The sequence below is a fragment of the Salvelinus alpinus genome, chromosome 23, assembly GCF_045679555.1.
Source record: "Salvelinus alpinus chromosome 23, SLU_Salpinus.1, whole genome shotgun sequence".
NCBI classification, from domain to species: Eukaryota; Metazoa; Chordata; class Actinopteri; order Salmoniformes; family Salmonidae; genus Salvelinus; species Salvelinus alpinus.
The window spans coordinates 7405323-7428590 of NC_092108.1; the positions used below are offsets into that span (position 1 = coordinate 7405323).

At 45.9% G+C, this 23268-nt stretch overlaps 1 protein-coding gene across 2 annotated transcripts in view; it reads right to left on the reverse strand.

The window, feature by feature from the left end:
• Window positions 1–21382, reverse strand: part of LOC139550136 (1-phosphatidylinositol 4,5-bisphosphate phosphodiesterase delta-1-like) — a 48988-nt gene extending 27606 nt beyond the window's left edge. Inside the window, exons 1-3 of one of the 2 annotated variants that reach the window (XM_071360787.1) lie at window positions 21081–21382; window positions 9530–9688; window positions 2061–2167 (exon numbers count right to left, since the gene is read on the reverse strand). In XM_071360787.1, the coding sequence (XP_071216888.1) occupies window positions 2061–2167; window positions 9530–9688; window positions 21081–21111 (297 nt within the window). In that variant the 5' untranslated portion in view covers window positions 21112–21382. Of the gene's footprint in view, window positions 1–2060; window positions 2168–9529; window positions 9689–15975; window positions 16381–21080 lie in introns of those variants that run through there. The other variant, XM_071360785.1, reaches the window with a different exon arrangement.
• Between the last annotated feature and the right edge of the window lie 1886 nt (window positions 21383–23268).

Below are 23268 nucleotides of genomic sequence, written 5' to 3' on the forward strand. Positions count from 1 at the left end.
CCTCCTCCCACTGTCATCTCTGCCTGACCTCCTCCCACTGTCATCTCTGCCTGACCTCCTCCCACTGTCATCTCTGCCTGACCTCCACCCACTGTCATCTCTGCCTGACCTCCACCTATTGTCATCTCTGCATGACCTCCTCCCACTGTCATCTCTGCCTGACCTCCTCCCACTGTCATCTCTGCCTGACCTCCACCTACTGTCATCTCTGCCTGACCTCCACCCACTGTCATCCCTGCTTGACCTCCACCCACTGTCATCTCTGCCTGACCTCCTCCCACTGTCATCTCTGCCTGACCTCCACCCACTGTCATCTCTGCCTGACCTCCACCCACTGCCATCTCTGCTTGACCTCCTCCCACTGTCATCTCTGCCTGACCTCCTCCCACTGTCATCTCTGCCTGACCTCCTCCCACTGCCATCTCTGCTTGACCTCCACCCACTGTCATCTCTGCCTGACCTCCTCCCACTGTCATCTCTGCCTGACCTCCACCCACTGTCATCTCTGCCTGACCTCCACCTATTGTCATCTCTGCCTGACCTCCTCCCACTGCCATCTCTGCTTGACCTCCACCCACTGTCATCTCTGCCTGACCTCCACCCACTGTCATCCCTGCTTGACCTCCACCTACTGTCATCTCTGCTTGACCTCCACCCACTGCCACCCACTGCCATCTCTGCTTGACCTCCACCCACTGTCATCTCTGCCTGACCTCCACCCACTGTCATCTCTGCCTGACCTCCTCCCACTGTCATCTCTGCCTGACCTCCACCCACTGTCATCTCTGCCTGACCTCCATCCACTGTCATCTCTGCCTGACCTCCACCGACTGTCATCTCTGCCTGACCTCCTCCCACTGCCATCTCTGCTTGACCTCCACCCACTGTCATCTCTGCCTGACCTCCACCCACTGTCATCTCTGCCGGACCTCCACCCACTGTCATCTCTGCCTGACCTCCACCCACTGTCATCTCTGCCGGACCTCCACCCACTGTCATCTCTGCTTGACCTCCACCCACTGTCATCTCTGCCTGACCTCCACCCACTGCCATCTCTGCTTGACCTCCTCCCACTGTCATCTCTGCCTGACCTCCACCCACTGCCATCTCTGCTTGACCTCCACCCACTGCCATCTCTGCTTGACCTCCTCCCACTGTCATCTCTGCCTGACCTCCTCCCACTGTCATCTCTGCCTGACCTCCTCCCACTGCCATCTCTGCTTGACCTCCACCCACTGTCATCTCTGCCTGACCTCCTCCCACTGTCATCTCTGCCTGACCTCCACCCACTGTCATCTCTGCCTGACCTCCACCTATTGTCATCTCTGCCTGACCTCCTCCCACTGCCATCTCTGCTTGACCTCCACCCACTGTCATCTCTGCCTGACCTCCACCCACTGTCATCCCTGCTTGACCTCCACCTACTGTCATCTCTGCTTGACCTCCACCCACTGCCATCTCTGCTTGACCTCCACCCACTGTCATCTCTGCCTGACCTCCACCCACTGTCATCTCTGCCTGACCTCCTCCCACTGTCATCTCTGCCTGACCTCCACCCACTGTCATCTCTGCCTGACCTCCTCCCACTGTCATCTCTGCCTGACCTCCTCCCACTGTCATCTCTGCTTGACCTCCACCCACTGTCATCTCTGCCTGACCTCCACCCACTGTCATCTCTGCCGGACCTCCACCCACTGTCATCTCTGCCTGACCTCCACCCACTGTCATCTCTGCCGGACCTCCACCCACTGTCATCTCTGCTTGACCTCCACCCACTGTCATCTCTGCCTGACCTCCACCCACTGCCATCTCTGCTTGACCTCCTCCCACTGTCATCTCTGCCTGACCTCCTCCCACACTCTCCTCTGCCTGACCTCCATCCACTGTCATCTCTGCTTGACCTCCACCCACTGTCATCTCTGCCTGACCTCCACCCACTGCCATCTCTGCTTGACCTCCACCCACTGTCATCTCTGTAATACTGTAAAACAAAATAAAGCCTGACTGAAATTCCATTGAATACACTGCAAATTGAGTTGTTTAAAAATATATAAAAGAACCTTGAAGATTATGGAGAAACATCTCCCCTCCACCGGCGCCTCTGTGTTCTTCCTCAGACCCTCCGATTGACGGCCAGCACGCACCGCTGAGATGTCCTTAATGGAAACTGTAGAAGAGAGGAGGAGTGGGAGAGGAGAGGAGAGGAGAGGAGAGGAGAGGAGAGGAGAGGAGAGGAGAGGAGAGGAGAGGAGAGGAGAGGAGAGGAGAGGTTATTGTCTACAACAGGATCGCTCAGACTATATTGTAAAGCAACTTTGAATACCAAAGAACCAGTGTTGAATACCAAAGAACCAGTGTTGCCCAACCCAATCCAATCTTGACTACTGCAACTCACTACTCTCCGGCATCAACTCAAGCTCCCTCCATAAGCTGCCAATGGTTCAGAACTTTACAGCCCGACTCCTCACCCACATTAAGTCCTGGCAGCACATCACCCCTGTCAAATCAAATCAAATTGTATTTGTCACATGCGCCGAATACAACAGGTATAGACTTTACCGTGAAATTGCCCAGTCCTCCCCCAGCAGTGATTACAAGATCCTCTTTCTGATCTACAAAGCCCTTCACCACCTTGTCCCCCCCATTACCTCTCTACTCCACTATCAACCCACACGCACACTCCATTCCACCACAGCAGGCCACCTTGTCATCCTCAGGTTCAAGCTCCAGAGTTTCAGCGACAGGGCCTTCTCCAGGGTTGCCTCCCCCCCAGTAGTTCTCAGCGACAGCGGCCTTACTCCAGGGTTGCATCACAGCAGGCCACCTTGTCAGCCGCCACCAGGGCCTCTCTCCAGGGTTGCTCCAGAGTCCATTCCAGCGCAGCAGGCCGCCTTGTCATCCTCAGGGTTCGAGCTCCATAGGCTCTGGAACTCCTTCCCTCATCTTTCTATCCCCCCTAAAGCCCTACCTCTTTGACAACCCCCCACCCCCCCTCCCACACACACACAAGCAATGCAATACACTACAAAGATTCTCCTCTCTCCGCCATACTGAGCACCATCTAACCTAAACCCTTAACCTACCCCTTACCCTAAACCGGGTTTGTATTCTAACCTCAATCCCGCCCCTTACCCTAAACCGAGTCTGTATTCTAACCCCAATCCCGCCTCTTACCCTAAACCAGGTTTGTATCCTAACCCCAATCCCGCCTCTTACCCTAAACCGGGTTTGTATCCTAACCCCAATCCCGCCTCTTACACTAAACCGTCTGGTGTTCAACCTTCCCAAGTTCTCTCACGTCACCCCGCTCCTCCGCTCTCTCCACTGGCTTCCAGTTGAAGCTCGCATCCGCTACAAGACCATGGTGCTTGCCTACGGAGCTGTGAGGGGAACGGCACCTCCGTACCTTCAGGCTCTGATCAGGCCCTACACCCAAACAAGGGCACTGCGTTCATCCACCTCTGGCCTGCTCGCCTCCCTACCTCTGAGGGAGTACAGTTCCCGCTCAGCCCAGTCAAAACTGTTCGCTGCTCTGGCACCCCAATGGTGGAACAAACTCCCTCACGACGCCAGGTCAGCGGAGTCAATCACCACCTTCCGGAGACACCTGAAACCCCACCTCTTTAAGGAATACCTAGGATAGGATAAAGTAATCCTTCTAACCCCCCCCCCTTAAAAGATTTAGATGCACTATTGTAAAGTGGTTGTTCCACTGGATATCATAAGGTGAATGCACCAATTTGTAAGTCGCTCTGGATAAGAGCGTCTGCTAAATTACTTAAATGTAAATGTAAATGTCTTAACCTAAACCGGGTTTGTATCCTAACCCCAATCCCACCTCTTACCCTAAACCGGGTTTGTATTCTAACCCCAATCCCGCCCCTTACCCTAAACCGGGTTTGTATCCTAACCCCAATCCCACCTCTTACCCTAAACCTGGTTTGTATCCTAACCCCAATCCCGCCTCTTACACTAAACCGGGTTTGTATCCTAACCCCAATCCCACCTCTTACCCTAAACCGGGTTTGTATTCTAACCCCAATCCCGCCCCTTACCCTAAACCGGGTTTGTATCCTAACCCCAATCCCACCTCTTACCCTAAACCTGGTTTGTATCCTAACCCCAATCCCGCCTCTTACACTAAACCGGGTTTGTATCCTAACCCCAATCCCACCTTTTACCCTAAACCGGGTTTGTATCCTAACCCCAATCCCGCCTCTTACCCTAAACCGGGTTTGTATCCTAACCCCAATCCCGCCTCTTACACTAAACCTGGTTTGTATCCTAACCCCAATCCCGCCTCTTACCCTAAACCGGGTCTGTATTCTAACCCCAATCCCGCCTCTTACCCTAAACCGGGTTTGTATCCTAACCCCTATCCCTCCTCTTACCCTAAACCGAGTCTGTATTCTAACCCCAATCCCGCCTCTTACACTAAACCGGGTTTGTATCCTAACCCCAATCCCGCCTCTTAACCTAAACCGGGTTTGTATCCTAACCCCAATCCCGCCTCTTACCCTAAACCGGGTCTGTATTCTAACCCCAATCCCGCCTCTTACCCTAAACCGGGTCTGTATCCTAACCCCTATCCCGCCTCTTACCCTAAACCGGGTCTGTATTCTAACCCCAATCCCGCCTCTTACCCTAAACCGGGTTTGTATCCTAACCTCAATCCCGCCTCTTACCCTAAACTGGGTTTGTATCCTAACCCCAATCCCGCCTCTTAACCTAAACCGGGTTTGTATCCTAACCCCAGTCCCGCCTCTTACACTAAACCGGGTTTGTATCCTAACCCCAATCCCACCTCTTACCCTAAACCAGGTTTGTATCCTAACCCCAATCCCACCTCTTACACTAAACCGGGTTTGTATCCTAACCCCAATCCCGCCTCTTAACCTAAACCGGGTTTGTATCCTAACCCCAATCCCGCCTCTTACCCTAAACCGGGTCTGTATTCTAACCCCAATCCCGCCTCTTACCCTAAACCGGGTCTGTATCCTAACCCCTATCCCGCCTCTTACCCTAAACCGGGTCTGTATTCTAACCCCAATCTCGCCTCTTACCCTAAACCGGGTTTGTATCCTAACCTCAATCCCGCCTCTTACCCTAAACTGGGTTTGTATCCTAACCCCAATCCCGCCTCTTAACCTAAACCGGGTTTGTATCCTAACCCCAGTCCCGCCTCTTACACTAAACCGGGTTTGTATCCTAACCCCAATCCCACCTCTTACCCTAAACCAGGTTTGTATCCTAACCCCAATCCCACCTCTTACACTAAACCGGGTTTGTATCCTAACCCCAATCCCACCTCTTACCCTAAAACGGGTTTGTATTCTAACCCCAATCCCGCCTCTTACCCTAAACCGGGTTTGTATCCTAACCCCAATCCCGCCTCTTACCCTAAACCGGGTTTGTATCCTAACCCCAATCCCGCCTCTTACCCTAAACTGGGTCTGTATTCTAACCCCAATCCCGCCTCTTACCCTAAACCGGGTTTGTATCCTAACCTCAATCCCGCCTCTTACCCTAAACTGGGTTTGTATCCTAACCCCAATCCCGCCTCTTACCCTAAACTGGGTTTGTATCCTAATCCCAATCCCGCCTCTTAACCTAAACCGGGTTTGTATCCTAACCCCAATCCCGCCTCTTACCCTAAACTGGGTTTGTATCCTAATCCCAACCTTCTCCTCTACAAACACTGGTACATCTCACTCTTTCCCTTCCTTGACCCACCCCTCTCTTTTTTCATGTTTTGATAGTCTGATGTTGTTTTGTTTTGACTACTGTTTTTATTTTATTCATATTTTTTTTAAACTTTGGGTCTATTAAAAAGCACTCCATGTATTATTATTATTATTAAAGCACTCACAGAGAAAAAGAGAGATAAAAGATAATTTGCATAAACAGGAAGCCACATAGGAAAATGTGCAGAAGACAGTTAAGGTTTGGCGTTCCCTAGAACCAGGAATTACATTATACTAGTCCTGTGTTGATAGACTACTACTTGGGGATGTTTTATTGTGTACTTTGGATACTAAATTGAGTGAGGCTTTTGTTTTCCGTAGTCTTCTGTGTATGTTCTGCATTCAAGTGAACTTTGCTTTGTGTCATAAAATATAATAGACTATACAAATACTCATAAACCAGCTCTGGAAATTTCCACTCAAGATTACAGAATTGACAAAAAAACAAAAAAAAACATAATTTCAAAAGTATATAAAAGATAAAATACAACAACAAAAAATTATTTAGACCCTTGAAATCCCAAACAAAATGCCTTCAAATTCTTTCTTTATCTCCTTTTTTGTAAAAACAAACAAAAACAGCTTATCCAATGAAAACACTAATTTCTCTCTGACTTAGAGACCTGTCCGTGCTAAGAGAGACTAAGAAAGCAATAAACTCTTATCACCATAGTTATTATCAAACTCTCTGTGTTGACAGACTTTTATGGTCTGTGAACCTAAAGATTTAACCCATAAAAAGGTGACATCATGAAGCTGAATGAAATATCAAATCATGTCAAGTACATATAGTGTACGTATTTAATTCTAGCGGCCTAAATAAAATAAATAAAAAACTATCCACATTTTTCGTTTATCTAAATTAATGCCAGATTAGATACCTGTACATATTGCAGTGATTACCATAACAGAAAAATATAATAGTTTTAAAAAGATTTTTATCTGAGAGACCTACTGAGTGTAAAGGTAGAGGATACTGGTTCTTTTGGAGGTGGAGGATACTGGTGATTTTGGAGGTAGAGGATACTGGTGATTTTGGAGGTAGAGGATACTGGTGATTTTGGAGGTAGAGGATACTGGTGATTTTGGAGGTGGAGGATACTGATTCTTTTGGAGGTTCTTTTGGAGGTAGAGGATACTGGTTCTTTTGGAGGTAGAGGATACTGGTTCTTTTGGAGGTAGAGGATACTGGTTCTTTTGGAGGTAGAGGATACTGGATTCTAAAACATTCCCTACCCTAACCACTCCTGTAGATCTGAGAGGACTAGATTTATTTTACCTGTATTTAACTAGGCAAATCAGTTAAGGACAAATTCTTATTTACAATGACGGCCTACCCCGGCCAAACCCTAACCCTGGCGACGCTGGGCCAATTGTGCGCCGCCCTATGGGACTCCCAATCACGGCCGGTTGTGATACAGCCTGGAATTGAACCAGTGTCTGTAGTGACGCCTCTAGCACTGAGATGCAGTGCCTTAGACCACTGCGCCACTCGGGAGATAGGTTTCACCTTAAGGTAATTGCAGGGCCTGTGTGTGGAATGTGCTTGGTCAATCCCCCAGCTCTTCTGATACAGTAACTCAGTCGTAGATGAGGCCATTTACAGATAGTTACCCTTCCTGAGAACTACCTGAGAACTACCTCAGCCTCAGGGCTCAGCGAGATAAGGACCTACCTGGCTGCCACAGGTGTGGCTATGAGACAGACAATGACAAGGCCATGCACTGCATCACTGGTGCACCGACTAATTGACCATCTCTGCCTCTAGCCGTAGTACGACTCCCATGTTCACAAGCAGGGGTTAAATAGGGGAGGGGTGGTAGGGTTAGAAAGTAATAAAGGAAAATATATATTTTTAAATATATATGTATGAGTATGTATGTATGTATGTATTTATATGTATGTATGTATGTATGTATGTATGTATGTATGTATGTATGTATGTATGTATGTATGTATGTATGTATGTATGTATGTATGTATGTATGTATGTAAGTATGTATGTATGTATTTACTATTTTCTACATTGTAGAATAATAGTAAAGACATTTAAACTATGAAATAACACATATGGAATCATGTAGTAACCAAAAAAGGTATATATTTTCTATTTCAGATTCTTCAAGGTAGCCACCCTTTGCCTTGATGACAGCTTTGCACACTCTTGGCATTCTCTCAACCAGCTTCATGAGGTAGTCACCTGGAATTCATTTCAATGAACAGTTGTGCCTTGTTAAAAGTTCATTTGTGGAATTTCTTTCCTTCTTAATGTAATGCGTTTGAGCCAATCAGTTGTGTTGTGACAAGGAAGAGGTGGTATACAGAAGATAGCCCTATTTGGTAAAAGACCAAGTCCATATTATGTCAAGAACAGCTCAATTAAGCAAAGAGAAATGACATTCCATCATTACTTTAAGACATGAAGGTCATGAAAGTTTCTTCAAGTGCAGTCACAAAAACCATCAAGCTCTATGAGGAAACTGGCTCTCATGAGGACTACCACAGGAAAGGAAGACCCAGAGTTATCTTTCTGAGGATAAGTTCATTAGAGTTAACTGCACCTCAGATTGTAGCTCAAATAAATGCTTCACAGACTTCAAGTAATAGACATATCTCAACATCAACTGTTCAGAAGAGACTGCGTGAATCAGGCCTTCATGGTCGAATTGCTGCAAAGAAACCACTACTAAAAGGCATCAATAAGAAGAAGAGACTTGCCTGGGCCAAGAAACTCAGGCAATGGACATTAGACTGGTGGAAATCTGTGGTTTGTTGAGTCCAAAACCACCGTTGTGTGGTTCCCATCCTGAAGCATGGAGGAGGAGTGTGATGCTCTGGGGGTGCTTGGCTGGTGACACTGTCAGTGATTTATTTAGAATTCAAGGCATACTTAACCAGCATGACAACCACAGCATTCTGCAGCAATACGCCATCCCATCTGGTTTGGGCTTAATGGGACTATAATTTGTTTTTCAACAGGACAATGACCCAACACACCTCCAGGCTGTGTAATGGCTATTTGACCAAGAAGGAGAGTGATGGAGTGCTGCATCAGATGACCTGGCCTCCACAATCACCTGACCTCAACCCAATTGAGATGGTTTGGGATTAGTTGGACCGCAGAGTGAAGGAAAAGCAGCCAACAAGTGCTCAGCATATGTGGGAACTCCTTCAAGACTGTTGGAAAAGCAGTCCAGGTAAAGCTGGTTGAGAGAATGCCAAGAGTGTGCAAAGCTTTCATCAAGGCAAAGGGTGGCTACTTTGAAGAATCTAAAATCTAAAATATATTTTGATTTGTTAAACACTTTTTTGGTTACTACATGATTCCATATGTTTTATTTCATAGTTTTGATGTCTTCACTATTATTCTACAATGTAGAAAATAGTAAAATTTAAGAAAAACCCTTGAATGAGTAGGTGTGTCCAAACTTTTGACTGGTACTGTATATGTGTGTATATGTATATACTATATATATTTGCAAAAAATAGATATGGGGGATTGGAAGTGATGCAGACAATTACATTGATGGAAGCTACAACCTATCTGCAATGTTAAAGCCGAGTGTCGATCTAAGTGTTCCCCCTGAAATTAAACCCCCGTTTATTAACCTCCTAAATCCACCCCATCTTCCAATGGACATCATAGAAGAACAGTGAAAACAGAACAGAGAGTCAACAAACTCCTATCCACCACACTAGAGAGACAGACGGTCGGGGAGATGGACAGTCATACACACATTGTGGACGGATTTCCACCATGGTGGTTTTCACGGACAAGCACTCACAGGTCTGGTTGGACTTGAAGGTCTTCTTGGACTCGTGCCACATGGTCTGGCAGTCCTCCTGTAGCTTGTAGAAGCGGGTTTTCTTCCAGGAGGAAGATCTCACCTTCAGAAGGTCTCCACCCACCAGCAGGAACTGGAGGTCTGTGTCCCCCTCCATACCTGAGGACGGGAGAGACGGTGTCAGGAGGATAGTAGCTACTGTAGAGGCAATAAAGGCAGGTTATTATTGGAGGTTCACGTCTCCCTCAGGATGGAAAGATATAAAATACAGACTATGAAGACAATAAAGTGATACTGTAAGAAGAAGACTTAATAAAAAAAGTCTTAATCAATAAAAAAAGAATAAATAAATAATGTAGCCTATAAGGGACAGATCGAAATTTACTGGGTGAGAGGGGTCGTACAAAATAAGGGAAGGTTGGCCACAGGGGAGGGTGGTTTTTATTGGCCACAGGGGAGGGGAGGGTGGTTTTTATTGGCACAGGGGAGGGGAGGGTGGTTTTTATTGGCCACAGGTGAGGGAAGGGTGGTTTTTATTGGCCACAGGGGAGGGGAAGGTGGTTTTTATTGGCCACAGGGGAGGGGAAGGTGGTTTTTATTGGCCACAGGTGAGGGAGGGTGGTTTTTATTGGCCACAGGTGAGGGAGGATGGTTTTTATTGGCCACAGGGGAGGGGAGGGTGGTTTTTATTGGCCACAGGGGAGGGGAAGGTGTTTTTTATTGGCCACAGGGGAGGGGAAGGTGGTTTTTATTGGCCACAGGGGAGGGGAGGGTGGTTTTTATTGGCCACAGGTGAGGGGAAGGTGGTTTTTATTGACACAGGGGAGGGGAGGGTGGTTTTTATTGGCCACAGGGGAGGGGAGGGTGGTTTTTATTGGCCACAGGGGAGGGGAAGGTGGTTTTTATTGGCCACAGGGGAGGGGAAGTTGGTTTTTATTGACACAGGGGAGGGGAGGGTGGTTTTTATTGGCCACAGGGGAGTGGAGGGTGGTTTTTATTGGCCACAGGGGAGGGAGGGTGGTTTTTACTGGGCCACAAGGGAGGGGAAGGTGGTTTTTATTGGCCACAGGGGAGGGAGGGTGGTTTTTATTGGCCACAGGGCAGGGGAGCGTGGTTTTTATTGGCCACAGGGGAGGGGAGGGTGGTTTTTATTGGCCACAGGGGAGGGGAGGGTGGTTTTTATTGGCCACAGGGGAGGGGAGGGTGGTTTTTATTGGCCACAGGGGAGGGGAGGGTGGTTTTTATTGGCCACAGGGGAGGGGAGGGTGGTTTTTATTTTGATCAAACATAAATGTTTGCGTTCAAATGCCTCTCCTGTGAAGTAGTTACGTGCGAGATACGCTTAGTTTCCTGAAACAAGTCACATAATGGGGGGGGCTTGCCTGTTTTGCATGTTATTTTGCCATTACTGTGTCACATATCAGTTTTCAAACAATGTAAAAAAATATATACACTACGGTTCAAAAGTTTGGGGTCACTTAGAAAGTTCTTTGTTTTTGAAAGAAAAGCTGATTTTTTGTCCATTAAAATAACATCAAATTGATCAGAAATACAGTGTAGACATTGTTAATGTTGTAATGGCCATTGTAGCTGGAAACGGCAGATTTTTTTATGGAATATCTACATAGGCGTACAGAGGTCCATTATCAGCAACCATCAATCCTGTGTTCCAATGTTGTAAAGCACCATAAATCCAGAGAATGCCAGACTTTGATGACAAAATTTACCCACGAGGCACCACCGCCCCACCTTCCTGTTCAAGTGAGCACAGCACAACAAGGTGAGTCCAAACATTTATTGTATGCTGCTGCATAAATGATGTAATATGCCAGGGAGATGTGTATACTGTAGTTAAGAAAGTAATACTAAGTGTATGTTGTGTAGTAAGATGTTAGTAGCCCATGTGCCTCACCTTAATAATTTGGTCTATAACCTGTTTTAGAGAAATGTAGTCATTGAATATTGTAAGAGCTTTCATTGTATGCTTATAAATGCTTATATGCCCCCTTTATTTATCACAATAAGAAATTGTGAGGACCGACGCTGGGAGACGAGAAACAAGTACACGGAGTGATCATTTAATGGACAAGAAACAAACAAGGACAGCTTCTGGACAGGGGAAAACATAACGCCATCAATGCTGACACGGGGAACAAACTGAGGAACAGACAGATATTGAAGGGGAAATCAACAAAGTGAAGGGGTCCAGGTGAGTCCAATATTGCGCTGATCCGCGTAATGATGGTGTAACGTCTACTTCCAACTCACACTCTCAAACAAGGTAGATCCCCTGAACGCAGCTCACTTTCCAGATCTCAATCACCTGAATTCTGATCACCTGTTCACACACCTGTATGTCACTATCACACACTATTTAGTTCAGTTCTTTGCACCCCATCATTGTGAGGTATTGTTTGCTTTGTGACACACTTCTATTCAGAGCTCGGTTTTTCCCGTAATTGAATCCTCCTGTGTATGATAGTTTTGGCCTGCCTCACTAACGACGCATTTTCCCTATTCCCTGCCTGTACTTTAGCCTGTTATCAACCTATTGCCTGATCTCCCGGATGACGTTACTAGCCTTTTCCCTGCCTGTAATGTTGCCTTTTTGTACCCCCTGTGTATGACCTTCTGCCTGCCCCTGGACCCAGCTACCTGCCTCCTCCTGTGTATGACCTTCTGCCTGCCCGTGGACCCAGCTACCTGCCTCCTCCTGTGGTCCTTTACAAATATACACCTGTTGCGCCCTGCGCTTGAAACCAGCTCTCCGTCTCCCATCGTGTTCATTACAGATGGTGACAGGTGTGCGTAATGATGGGCAGCCTGAGGGGGAGCGGGAGCAGGCGTGACAGAAATGTTAAATGATTTATAGTTCTACTTTTTGATGCATTCAAAACCAAAATACTTTTATTAAAGTAGTATTTGCTAGATGCCTTTCCCTTCTACTTGAGTCCTTTTCTTTACTTTTACTCAAGTATGAAAATTGGGTACTTTTTCCACCACTGCTATTTGCTTGGCTAGTTATAGCCTAATGTTAGCTAGCTAACATTGAACCTGGTTGGTTAGCTACCTGCAGATTCATGCAGGGTAGTATTGTCGTGAGTTGGGATTATGGTTCATTGTTTACCTAGCTAGCTAGCTAGCTACATGTCTTAACAAAAAACGCCACTATGCGGGTATCCATTTCAATAGAAAGTCACTGCGACAACTGTTGATAAACATAGCTGGTAAATTGGCTCTGGCTATCTACTCCGATTTCAGACCACGGGTAAGATAGTCTAGCTAGCTACGTTTTCAGATATTACACGTTTCTAATTTTGACATAAAGTCTTTTCATTTCAAGTGAATGTGTACTGTTAGCTAGCTAGCTGAATGGGTGTAGACAAAGAAGAGCTCTCCAGTAGGTACCAAAACCAAGAGGCCATTTTCTCAAAAGTTAAGTTACAAGTTTATCAACTTTCAAAGCAGAATTATTTTCCCATTGTTCCTCAAATGCAGTGTATGATAAACCATTTTGTAGCTCTGTGTCTCTGCTTTTATCCAACGTAAAAAAAAAAAAAACAATTTCAAATTTTGCTACATAAGACTGAATGAAGGCGGTCGGTCACATATGTTTTTTTTTTTCTACTGACAAATCAAATCCATCGAATCCATCAATCCAAACTGGGCAGCGACCAATTGATGAATGGAAAGAGGCATCTGTTACAAAACACCAAAATGTTTAATGAAATTCTGAGATTGTCAAGACTTGTCAAGGGAAGATGGTATTTTCTGTTTGTAAACATTGACATAGTCTGTTTATTGTAGTGTTGAAAACACAAACCATGATTTTGAAGTGCCTTAATTAAGCCGCTATGCTTTGTTTATTGGTTGTGTGGTGTATTGGCATAGTAGCCTGTTGGTGGAGAATTCGTTGCATATATTTTATATAATTATAAATATGGCATCAACATTTTGAAAATCTGATTTCCCCCTAGCTGATCATTGTCTGCAGCCGGCTCTGTTTGTAGAGTAATGAAACAGGCAGGGAGAGTGAGCTCGTCTGTGGTGGTCGGTGAACCCTTAACCTTCTGGCCCTTAGCCCTGTGTGGCATCGACTGTGCCACAAAAGCATGCTGAAGTGGCAAAGTCGTTATATAAACGTTTATAAACATTGCTGGGGCAGCAGGTAGTCTAGTGGTTAGAGTGGAGGGGCGGCAGGTAGTCTAGTGGTTAGAGTGTAGGGGCGGCAGGTAGCCTAGTGGTTAGAGTGGAGGGGCGGCAGGTAGTCTAGTGGTTAGAGTGGAGGGGCGGCAGGTAGTCTAGTGGTTAGAGTGGAGGGGCGGCAGGTAGTCTAGTGGTTAGAGTGGAGGGGCGGCAGGTAGCCTAGTGGTTAGAGTGGAGGGGCAGCAGGTAGTCTAGTGGTTAGAGTGGAGGGGCGGCAGGTAGCCTAGTGGTTAGAGTGGAGGGGCGGCAGGTAGCCTAGTGGTTAGAGTGGAGGGGCGGCAGGTAGCCTAGTGGTTAGAGTGGAGGGGCGGCGGGTAGTCTAGTGGTTAGAGTGGAGGGGCGGCGGGTAGTCTAGTGGTTAGAGTGGAAGGGCAGCAGGTAGTCTAGTGGTTAGAGTGGAGGGGAGGCAGGTAGTCTAGTGGTTAGAGTGGAGGGGCGGCGGGTAGTCTAGTGGTTAGAGTGGAAGGGCAGCAGGTAGTCTAGTGGTTAGAGTGGAGGGGAGGCAGGTAGTCTAGTGGTTAGAGTGGAGGGGCGGCAGGTAGTCTAGTGGTTAGAGTGGAGGGGCGGAAGGTAGTCTAGTGGTTAGAGTGGAGGGGCAGCAGGTATCCTAGTGGTTAGAGTGGAGGGGCAGCAGGTAGTCTAGTGGTTAGAGTGGAGGGGAGGCAGGTAGTCTAGTGGTTAGAGTGGAGGGGCAGCAGGTATCCTAGTGGTTAGAGTGGAGGGGCGGCGGGTAGTCTAGTGGTTAGAGTGGAAGGGCAGCAGGTAGTCTAGTGGTTAGAGTGGAGGGGCGGCAGGTAGTCTAGTGGTTAGAGTGGAGGGGCGGCAGGTAGTCTAGTGGTTAGAGTGGAGGGGCGGCAGGTAGTCTAGTGGTTAGAGTGGAAGGGCAGCAGGTAGTCTAGTGGTTAGAGTGGAGGGGCGGCAGGTAGTCTAGTGGTTAGAGCGTTGGGCCAGTAACCTGAAAGGTTGCTAGATCGAATCCCCAAGCTGACAAGGTAAAAATCTGTCGTTCTGCCCCCTGAACAAGGACGTTAACCCACTGTTCCCATGTTATCATTGCAAAAAAATAATTTGTTCTTAACTGACTTGCCTAGTTAAATAAACACAAGGTTGTTATAGTTCTTTTTGGTCGTAAACATTATTTTGGGTTAATTCTATACAGTACAAGGGGAGGGTCATGTGATAATATTTAATGTTGGGGAGGGAGGGAGGGAGGGAGGGGGGGGGGGGGGGGGGGGGCATTTTATTCATGACACCTCGAGTTGGACCAGTCTGTCCCCTAACCTAATTCAAAATGGTTATAGGGAGCTTCCAGTGTTCAGATCTTCACGATTTTCGAGTTGCTTTAGGTTTGTTTAGGTTACTCCACATCATGCCCCCAGACACACCAAGTTGAACTAAATAGATATAATTGTCACTGAAGTTGACAGTTTTGTATTCCATAATAACCACATGGAAGCATAAACTATCTGGGGCACTTTATAATAACGCCACGAAATAAAGCATTTGTCATTTATTCATCATTTAATCCAACCATAATATGTGTAATATAGGTCGTTATAAACCATTTACTAATCATTAGTTATTAAGCATTTTTGTGTGGCCTCATCAAAAGCGTGAGCTATATAATCTTTATAAATACTGTAGCGACCCTGGTGTATAATCGCGGATATCGACTTCCGCCACTTGAGCTTGTTATTTTAATGTATTATTAAACAGTAACATGCGAAACATAAACATAACAGCCTGGACGAATCCATAAAAAAAACAGGCAGGGAGTGCGGTCTGAGCCCTCAACCATCATCAACCAACCATCCCTCAACCACCATTGCCCCGCGTAAATCGACTGTGCCACAAAACCATGTTTTCAGTGGCAGAGTCGATATCCGCACATTTACACCAGGGTCGCTACAATACTATATAACTGTAGGAAGTATGGAAAGAGTGCTATTGAATTTAGATAGTGTAGGGATAGTGCTTTTGAATGTTAAATAATCTGAGCCTTTTTACGTTTGTGGCAAATGATAGAAAGACTTAAAAAGGTGTTTGAAAGTCATGCCAGCTGATCCCAGGTACTACTGCCTCCATACAGTCATTGGAAGTGCTATGCCTATTAGGTGACCTAGTGATAATGTGTCACCGTATATATTGGCTACAGTCGCAGGTAGAAACAGCTGTCAAATGGTCGACGCAACATCTTACAATATCACAGGTGTTCCCGTGGGTTAGATAAGTAAACTTACCCAACAGTTTCACATTTAAACGCGTAACCTTCTTGCTTTTTTCATTATGAAGTAATTCCTCGGATCTGGTGCGTTTGGGCTGCCTTTGTATGCATTGCATTGTGACTTAAATTCCTTACAAATAGTATCCGTTGTTACAAAACAAAAATGTCTTGTCTGCGAGAATACTATTCCTGCTTGGCGTTTTGAAAGGATCTTTCTTAGAGGGCGTGTACTACTCAAAGGTAAAAGTTCACTAATCATTTTACAGTCAACTCCACTCCTCAGTAAAGCGATAGGCAAGAGCTGGTTACGGCAAGGAGAAAGCACCTGTTACGTGTTTTCGCGTTTTCACTGCGTGTACAGTACACTAGAATTTAAAAAAAAATCTCAATAAAAAAATGCCACTGTGTTACTGACCTGATACTGGCTGCATATGCTATTAGATGGTTATGCTCGGTTTAAATCAGCATAATTTTAACTAAAGTGTCGTGATATATACTAGTATACTAAGTAGCCCTATGCCATCATTCATAACATACATTTAAAAAATACAATATCCAAATGTAAATGTTTATGATCAATATCATGAATGATGGCGTACTATTTATAGGAGTCATACTATAAGAAATGGCATCTGCCAAATGTGATTATTTTCATTATGGATAGCCTGCCTACCTTACCTTACTTTGCCTGAGACAGCTGTACTTGGATGATATTGATAATGAGACTAGGCTTCCCTCTTGTGGTGAGATTCTAGAAGACATTGTGTGCAGGGCCGGTTCCAGGCATTAACGGACTCAGTTGGGTCTCAATTTACCAGAGTTAGAATTGCAGCACTAAAATATTTTGCCGCGAGGTGGGGGGCCTCCCAATCAAATTTCACGTAGGGCCCCCAAAAGGCTAGATTGTATGAAAAGGATATAACCTCCATCATTGCAGGGTATTTTGTCATCTCCTTACAGTTATGAAATATCTTATTGTTTTGTGCAAAATGAAGTTATAACCCTGCCAGCAGCTACTGTAAACAACATACCACTGAATGGGGAGTATGGTGAGTATCCTATGGAAACCAGAAAGTGAGCCACATAATGATTCAGACTGAGACAAACAAGATTTAGGCTAGATATTTAGCTAGGAGAGGATTGGTTCACTTCACTCTCAACTGTCTGCATTTCCTAGCTCAGCTGAATTCAAAATGGACCACTAACCACTATCCTATAGCCACTATCCGATACTAGGGATGTGGCAAACGGACCATTTTTCTTAACATTTAAAAGGCAATTTTTTTCTCTCGGTTTTCCGCTAAAACGATAAGAACAAATCATAAAATGTCACTTAATTTACAATGAAGAACATATTACCTATGTTTGACCGCAGGAGCCGGCCAATTAAGTTATCTACTACCACCCCGTACAGACACAGCTACAGTAATGTCTATAGCGACAATTGATAACTTTTCAGACAATAAAAAACAAAAAAGTGTCTCATCAGGTCTGTACCTTTTCAGACAGTAGAATTCTGCTCCGGTGTAAAATGTCATGTATTTATTCTCTGACAACAATAAACGTCGTTGATTGATGTGCTGCTGTTTTTTATGCAGTTTTTTATTGTATGGTAGCTAGATGTGTTTTATTTCTACTAAACGGTATTTGACAAACATTAAAGTACTTTTTTAGGAGAATGGTCTACGCGCAGCAGTTTGAGATTATTTGATTGGCAGTTCTGGTTGCCTAGTGATGGATTTTAGTCCGCTTCATAAAAGGCATTCCTTTACAGACAAGTTAAATGTCCGTTATTATCGCCAGACAAGGTTTCGTGTTGGCTTTTGAAAAACCGTAGTGTAGCCTACCCTAACAGACAATCAAACATACCGTAGCGAAGACGCTTTCAAGGGGCCACATCCCAATGCGTCTGAAAAGCGTAAGGATACAGCCTACAGGTAGCCTTCTGTAATTTCACATGAGGCCAAAACGAAGAGTAGGCTACCCCGTGATCACAAGACTGGCCCTAAAAGACATTGGTGCCATGAATAGGCTAGGATATTCTACACGCAACAGACCGAAGACCGAACACACTATAAAACCTATAAGACGATCCTACAGCTGCTGTCCTATAGCCGCTGTCCCCTAGCCCCTATCCTATAGCCGCTGTCCTATAGTCCTTGTCCTATAGCCGCTGTCCTATAGCCCCTATCCTATAGACCCTGTCCTATAGCCCCTGTCCTATAGCCACTGTCCTATAGCCCCTGTCCTATAGCCCCTATCCTATAGCCCCTATCCTATAGCCGCTCTCATATAGCCGTTGTCCTATAGCCCCTATCCTATAGCCCCTGTCCTATAGCCCCTATCCTATAGCCGCTGTCCTATAGCCCCTATCCTATAGCCCCTGTCCTATAGCCCCTATCCTATAGCCGGTGTCCTATAGCCACTCTCCTATAGCCACTCTCCTATAGCCACTCTCCTATAGCCACTGTCCTATCCTTATATTTAGATAAGGCTATGGATACACCTATCCAATTCAGACCGACAGAAGTGCCCAATAGTAGAGGATAGGGGCTAGGTATCAAACAGAGGTGCCCAGCAGTGGGGGCTAGGTATCAAACAGAAGTACCCAGCAGTAGGGGCTAGGTATCAAACAGAGGTGCCCAGCAGTGGGGGCTAGGGGTCAAACAGAGGTGCCCAGCAGTAGGGGCTAGGTATCAAACAGAGGTGCCCAGCAGTGGGGGCTAGGTATCAAACAGAGGTGCCCAGCAGTGGGGGCTAGGTATCAAACAGAGGTGCCCAGCAGTGGGGGCTAGGTATCAAACAGAGGTGCCCAGCAGTGGGGGCTAGGTATCAAACAGAGGTGCCCAGCAGTGGGGGCTAGGTATCAAACAGAGGTGCCCAGCAGTGGGGGCTAGGTATCAAACAGAGGTGCCCAGCAGTGGGGGCTAGGTATCAAACAGAGGTGCCCAGCAGTGGGGGCTAGGTATCAAACAGAGGTGCCCAGCAGTGGGGGCTAGGTATCAAAAAGAGGTGCCCAGCAGTGGGGGCTAGGTATCAAACAGAGGTGCCCAGCAGTGGGGGCTAGGTATCAAACAGAGGTCCCCAGCAGTGGGGGCTAGGTATCAAACAGAGGTGCCCAGCAGTGGGGGCTAGGTATCAAACAGAGGTGCCCAGCAGTGGGGGCTAGGTATCAAACAGAGGTGCCCAGCAGTGGGGGCTAGGTATCAAACAGAAGTAACCAGCAGTGGGGGCTAGGTATCAAACAGAAGTACCCAGCAGTGGGGGCTAGGTATCAAACAGAAGTAACCAGCAGTGGGGGCTAGGTATCAAACAGAGGTGCCCAGCAGTGGGGGCTAGGTATCAAACAGAGGTGCCCAGCAGTGGGGGCTAGGTATCAAACAGAGGTGCCCAGCAGTGGGGGCTAGGTATCAAACAGAGGTGCCCAGCAGTAGGGGCTAGGTATCAAACAGAGGTGCCCAGCAGTGGGGGCTAGGTATCAAACAGAGGTGCCCAGCAGTAGGGGCTGAGGGTCAAACAGAAGTGCCCAGTAGTAGGGGATAGGGGCTAAGGGTCCATGGACTGGATTGAATTGAATATAGGGCATAGAGTCTAGACGGTCCAGACGAAGGCCACACCGTTTGACTACAGGTGGAATGCAATTAAACCAAAACCTCAGACATATCTTTTTTCAAATCCAAGTGTGCCCTCAGAGAAAAGTTGCTTTAGTGTTGTCGTGTGGGCAGTTGGTAAAGAATATGGGGGATGATGACGTTCACATTTCATACCCAGCCCATGGAGCTTATCCCCATGGAACTTATCCCCATGGAGCTTATCCCCATGGAACTTATCCCCATGGAACTTATCCCCATGGAACTTATCCCCATGGAACTTATCCCCATAGAACATATCCCCATGGAACTTATCCCCATAGAACATATCCCCATGGAACTTATCCCCATAGAACATATCTCCATGGAACTTATCCCCATGAAACTTATCCCCATGGAACTTATCCCCATGGAACTTATCCCCATGGAACTTATCCCCATGGAACTTATCTCCATGGGGGCTTATCCCCATGGAACTTATCCCCATGGAACTTATCCCCATGGAACTTATCCCCATGGAACTTATCCCCATAGAACATATCCCCATGGAACTTATCCCCATAGAACATATCTCCATGGAACTTATCCCCATGAAACGTATCCTCATGGAACATATCCCCATGGAACTTATCTCCATGGGGGCTTATCCCCATGGAGCTTATCCCCGTAGAACTTCTCCCCATGGAACGTATCCCCATAGAACATATCCCCATAGAACATATGTATCTATTTGATTTAGATGAGAGCAGTTGGATTGACTGAGATACATACATACAGTGCATACATACATATAGACTGCTGAAGCTGGTTATTGATAAATAATTGGTGTTGATTCATGTAGGTTATGGCTGTGTATTATATTACCCTATGAGTAACCATTATGACTAACAGCATAATAGCGATTCCAGTAATTATATACCTGTCGTAAACTAATTGGAATGTTGTTGGTCAAGACCATCACTGTCACGTTCGTCATACGAATGAGACCAAGGCGCAGCGTTTTATGCGTACATTCTATATTTATTAAAATAATGAACACTGAACAAACGAACAAAACGAACCGTGAAGCTAATATGAATAGTGCAGACAGGCAACTAAACATAGAACAAGAACCCACGAACACAAAAGGGAAATGGCTGCCTAAATATGATCCCCAATCAGAGACAACGATAAACAGCTGCCTCTGATTGGGAACCATATCAGGCCACCATAGACATACAAATTACCTAGACATACAAAACCCCTAGACATACAAAAACCCTAGACAATACAAAAACTAGCATACCCACCCTCGTCACACCCTGACCTAACCAAAATATAAAGAAAACAGAGATATCTAAGGTCAGAGCGTGACAATCACAATCAACAGTTGTACATTTAAATGAGTAAAACAACGAAAACAAATCAAAACAAATCAAACATATCCTATTCATGTGGCTTCAGATGACAACATGAAACCTTTTTTAAAACGTCTTGATCAATAAATGATTTGATTCATAATAAAACCAAACAAAGTTTCTGTAGCTTTTACCGTGTTTGCCGTTGATCCCATTTGTTTCCATTATGTCAAATTTTCTTGTGTCTATGATAGTACCAGGGAAAGTTATCCGTCCTCTCTGTCAGTCCTCAGTCCTCCGAAGGCCACTTTTTTTCTCCCGCTCTCTGCCGTGTGCGTAGTTACGCGTGCCCCGGATAGCCTAAAATCATTGTTTTTCTTATTCAAAGAGTACAATATAACATCCTCAAAAACATGAACAAAGTAAGGTTAGTTCTGAGGGCAGTTAACTTTTCTTGTGGAAGATTGAAATGCCACTCCTCCCCGCCTGCTGTCAACGAGTGATGTCACTGGCATCATGGACCAGTTTTGGGTTACTCCTTACGATACCATTTTCGTGTGAAGTCAATGCTAAATACATAACATACTTCAGAGTGACTTCATTGTGAACAAATTCTGTAGTGTCACCGTCCTATTTATATTCAAAATGTATCAATGTAGATGGATCAGTAAAATAATAACTTAAGCTGAGCCATAGGTTGGGTTGGGCAGTCAGTGTAACTGTAAATGTAGCCTACCTACTCAGAATGTCACAGATGACAAATGATTGACAAATGATTCTCTGTTCCCAGAATCACTAACAATCTCTAAGACAAGTGCTGGCCCTCGGACCCATTTCCAATGGGAATTATTGGAGGCTCATATTGAATGACTCCCATTCTCTTTACCAATCACAGACATCTTGACCTGAAAGAAGCCAGACCGGTCTCAAAGCATAACCTGAGGCTAATATCCTCCCTGGCTACAGTGGCTGGCAACCGTTTGAAAGAATGTTTAAACAATAGGGAAAGGTGGAGCAGGTAACAGCCTAGTAAAGTATTTCATAAGGATCTACTTACTGCCTGTTGTTATGGTCCAGTTTAAAGAATAGAGGTTAGCTCAGTGTTTTCATCTTTTGTCCAAACAGGATACATTTTAACCAATGGTATGTGTATCTTCTACTATACTCTGCATTCAAAGCCTGGGCCATATATATATATACTTTTTAAACATATTTGTCATTTAGCAGACGCTCTTATCCAGAGTGATTTACATGAGCAATTAGTGTTAAGTGCCTTTCTCAAGGGCACGTCGACAGCTTTTTCCACCTAGTCGGCTCTGGGATTCAAACTAGCAACCTTTCGGTTACTGGTCCAACACTCTTAACCACTAGGCTACCTGCCGCCGTCATGGATGTTGGCAGATGGTTAACCAAAAAAAGACAGTGCGTCCGCATCACACTTAACTTGATTTGGAGCATTGACCCCTGACCCCTGGTCAAGTTATCCATCTGGCTAACAACTCGACGTGTATGGTTAAAGATGGCACTGGACGAAAGAAAAAGGCTACTCCAGGAGATGTGCTTTAAAGGTTGATTCATATAGGCCAACTCTCTTTTACTGGTGTTCCTGCACTAGTGGTGCTCCTAACTAAAGGTTAGAGTACTGGTGGTGCTCCTAACTAAAGGTTAGAGTACTGGTGGTGCTCCTAACTAAAGGTTAGAGTACTGGTGGTGCTCCTAACTAAAGGTTAGAGTACTGGTGGTGCTCCTAACTATATTTACATTTACATTTAAGTCATTTTGTTATGCTGGTGAATGAGGACCCAAAAGCGACGTAATAGAAACAGAGTCTTTATTCCAGTCATAAGCAAACAATGATACTCCTGGATATTAACAAAGGAAAATCCAAAACAGGAAACTGAAATCCTCTCGTTAGTAGAGAGGAATGACTGGAGACGCGACCACAGACTGCAGGTCGCTTCAGGAAGGCACAGGCCGTAGCTGACATAGACACCTGCTCACACGCAGCATCTGAAGAAGGCAAAAACACGACAGGGCGGAACAAGGACACAGAACAGCAAACATCAAACAAGAATCCGACAAGGACAGAAGCGGAAAACAGAGGGTGAAATAGGGACTCTAATCAGAGGGCAAAATAGGGGACAGGTGTGAAAGAGTAAATGAGGTCGTTAGGAGAATGAGAAACAGCTGGGAGCAGGAACGGAACGATAGAGAGAGAGAGCGGGAGAGGGAGAGAGGGAGGAGGAGAGAGAGGGATAGAAAGAGGGAAAGAACCTAATAAGACCAGCAGAGGGAAGCACAGGGACAAGACATGATGATCAAAGACAAAACATGACAGTACCCCCCCACTCACCGAGCGCCTCCTGGCGCACTCGAGGAGGA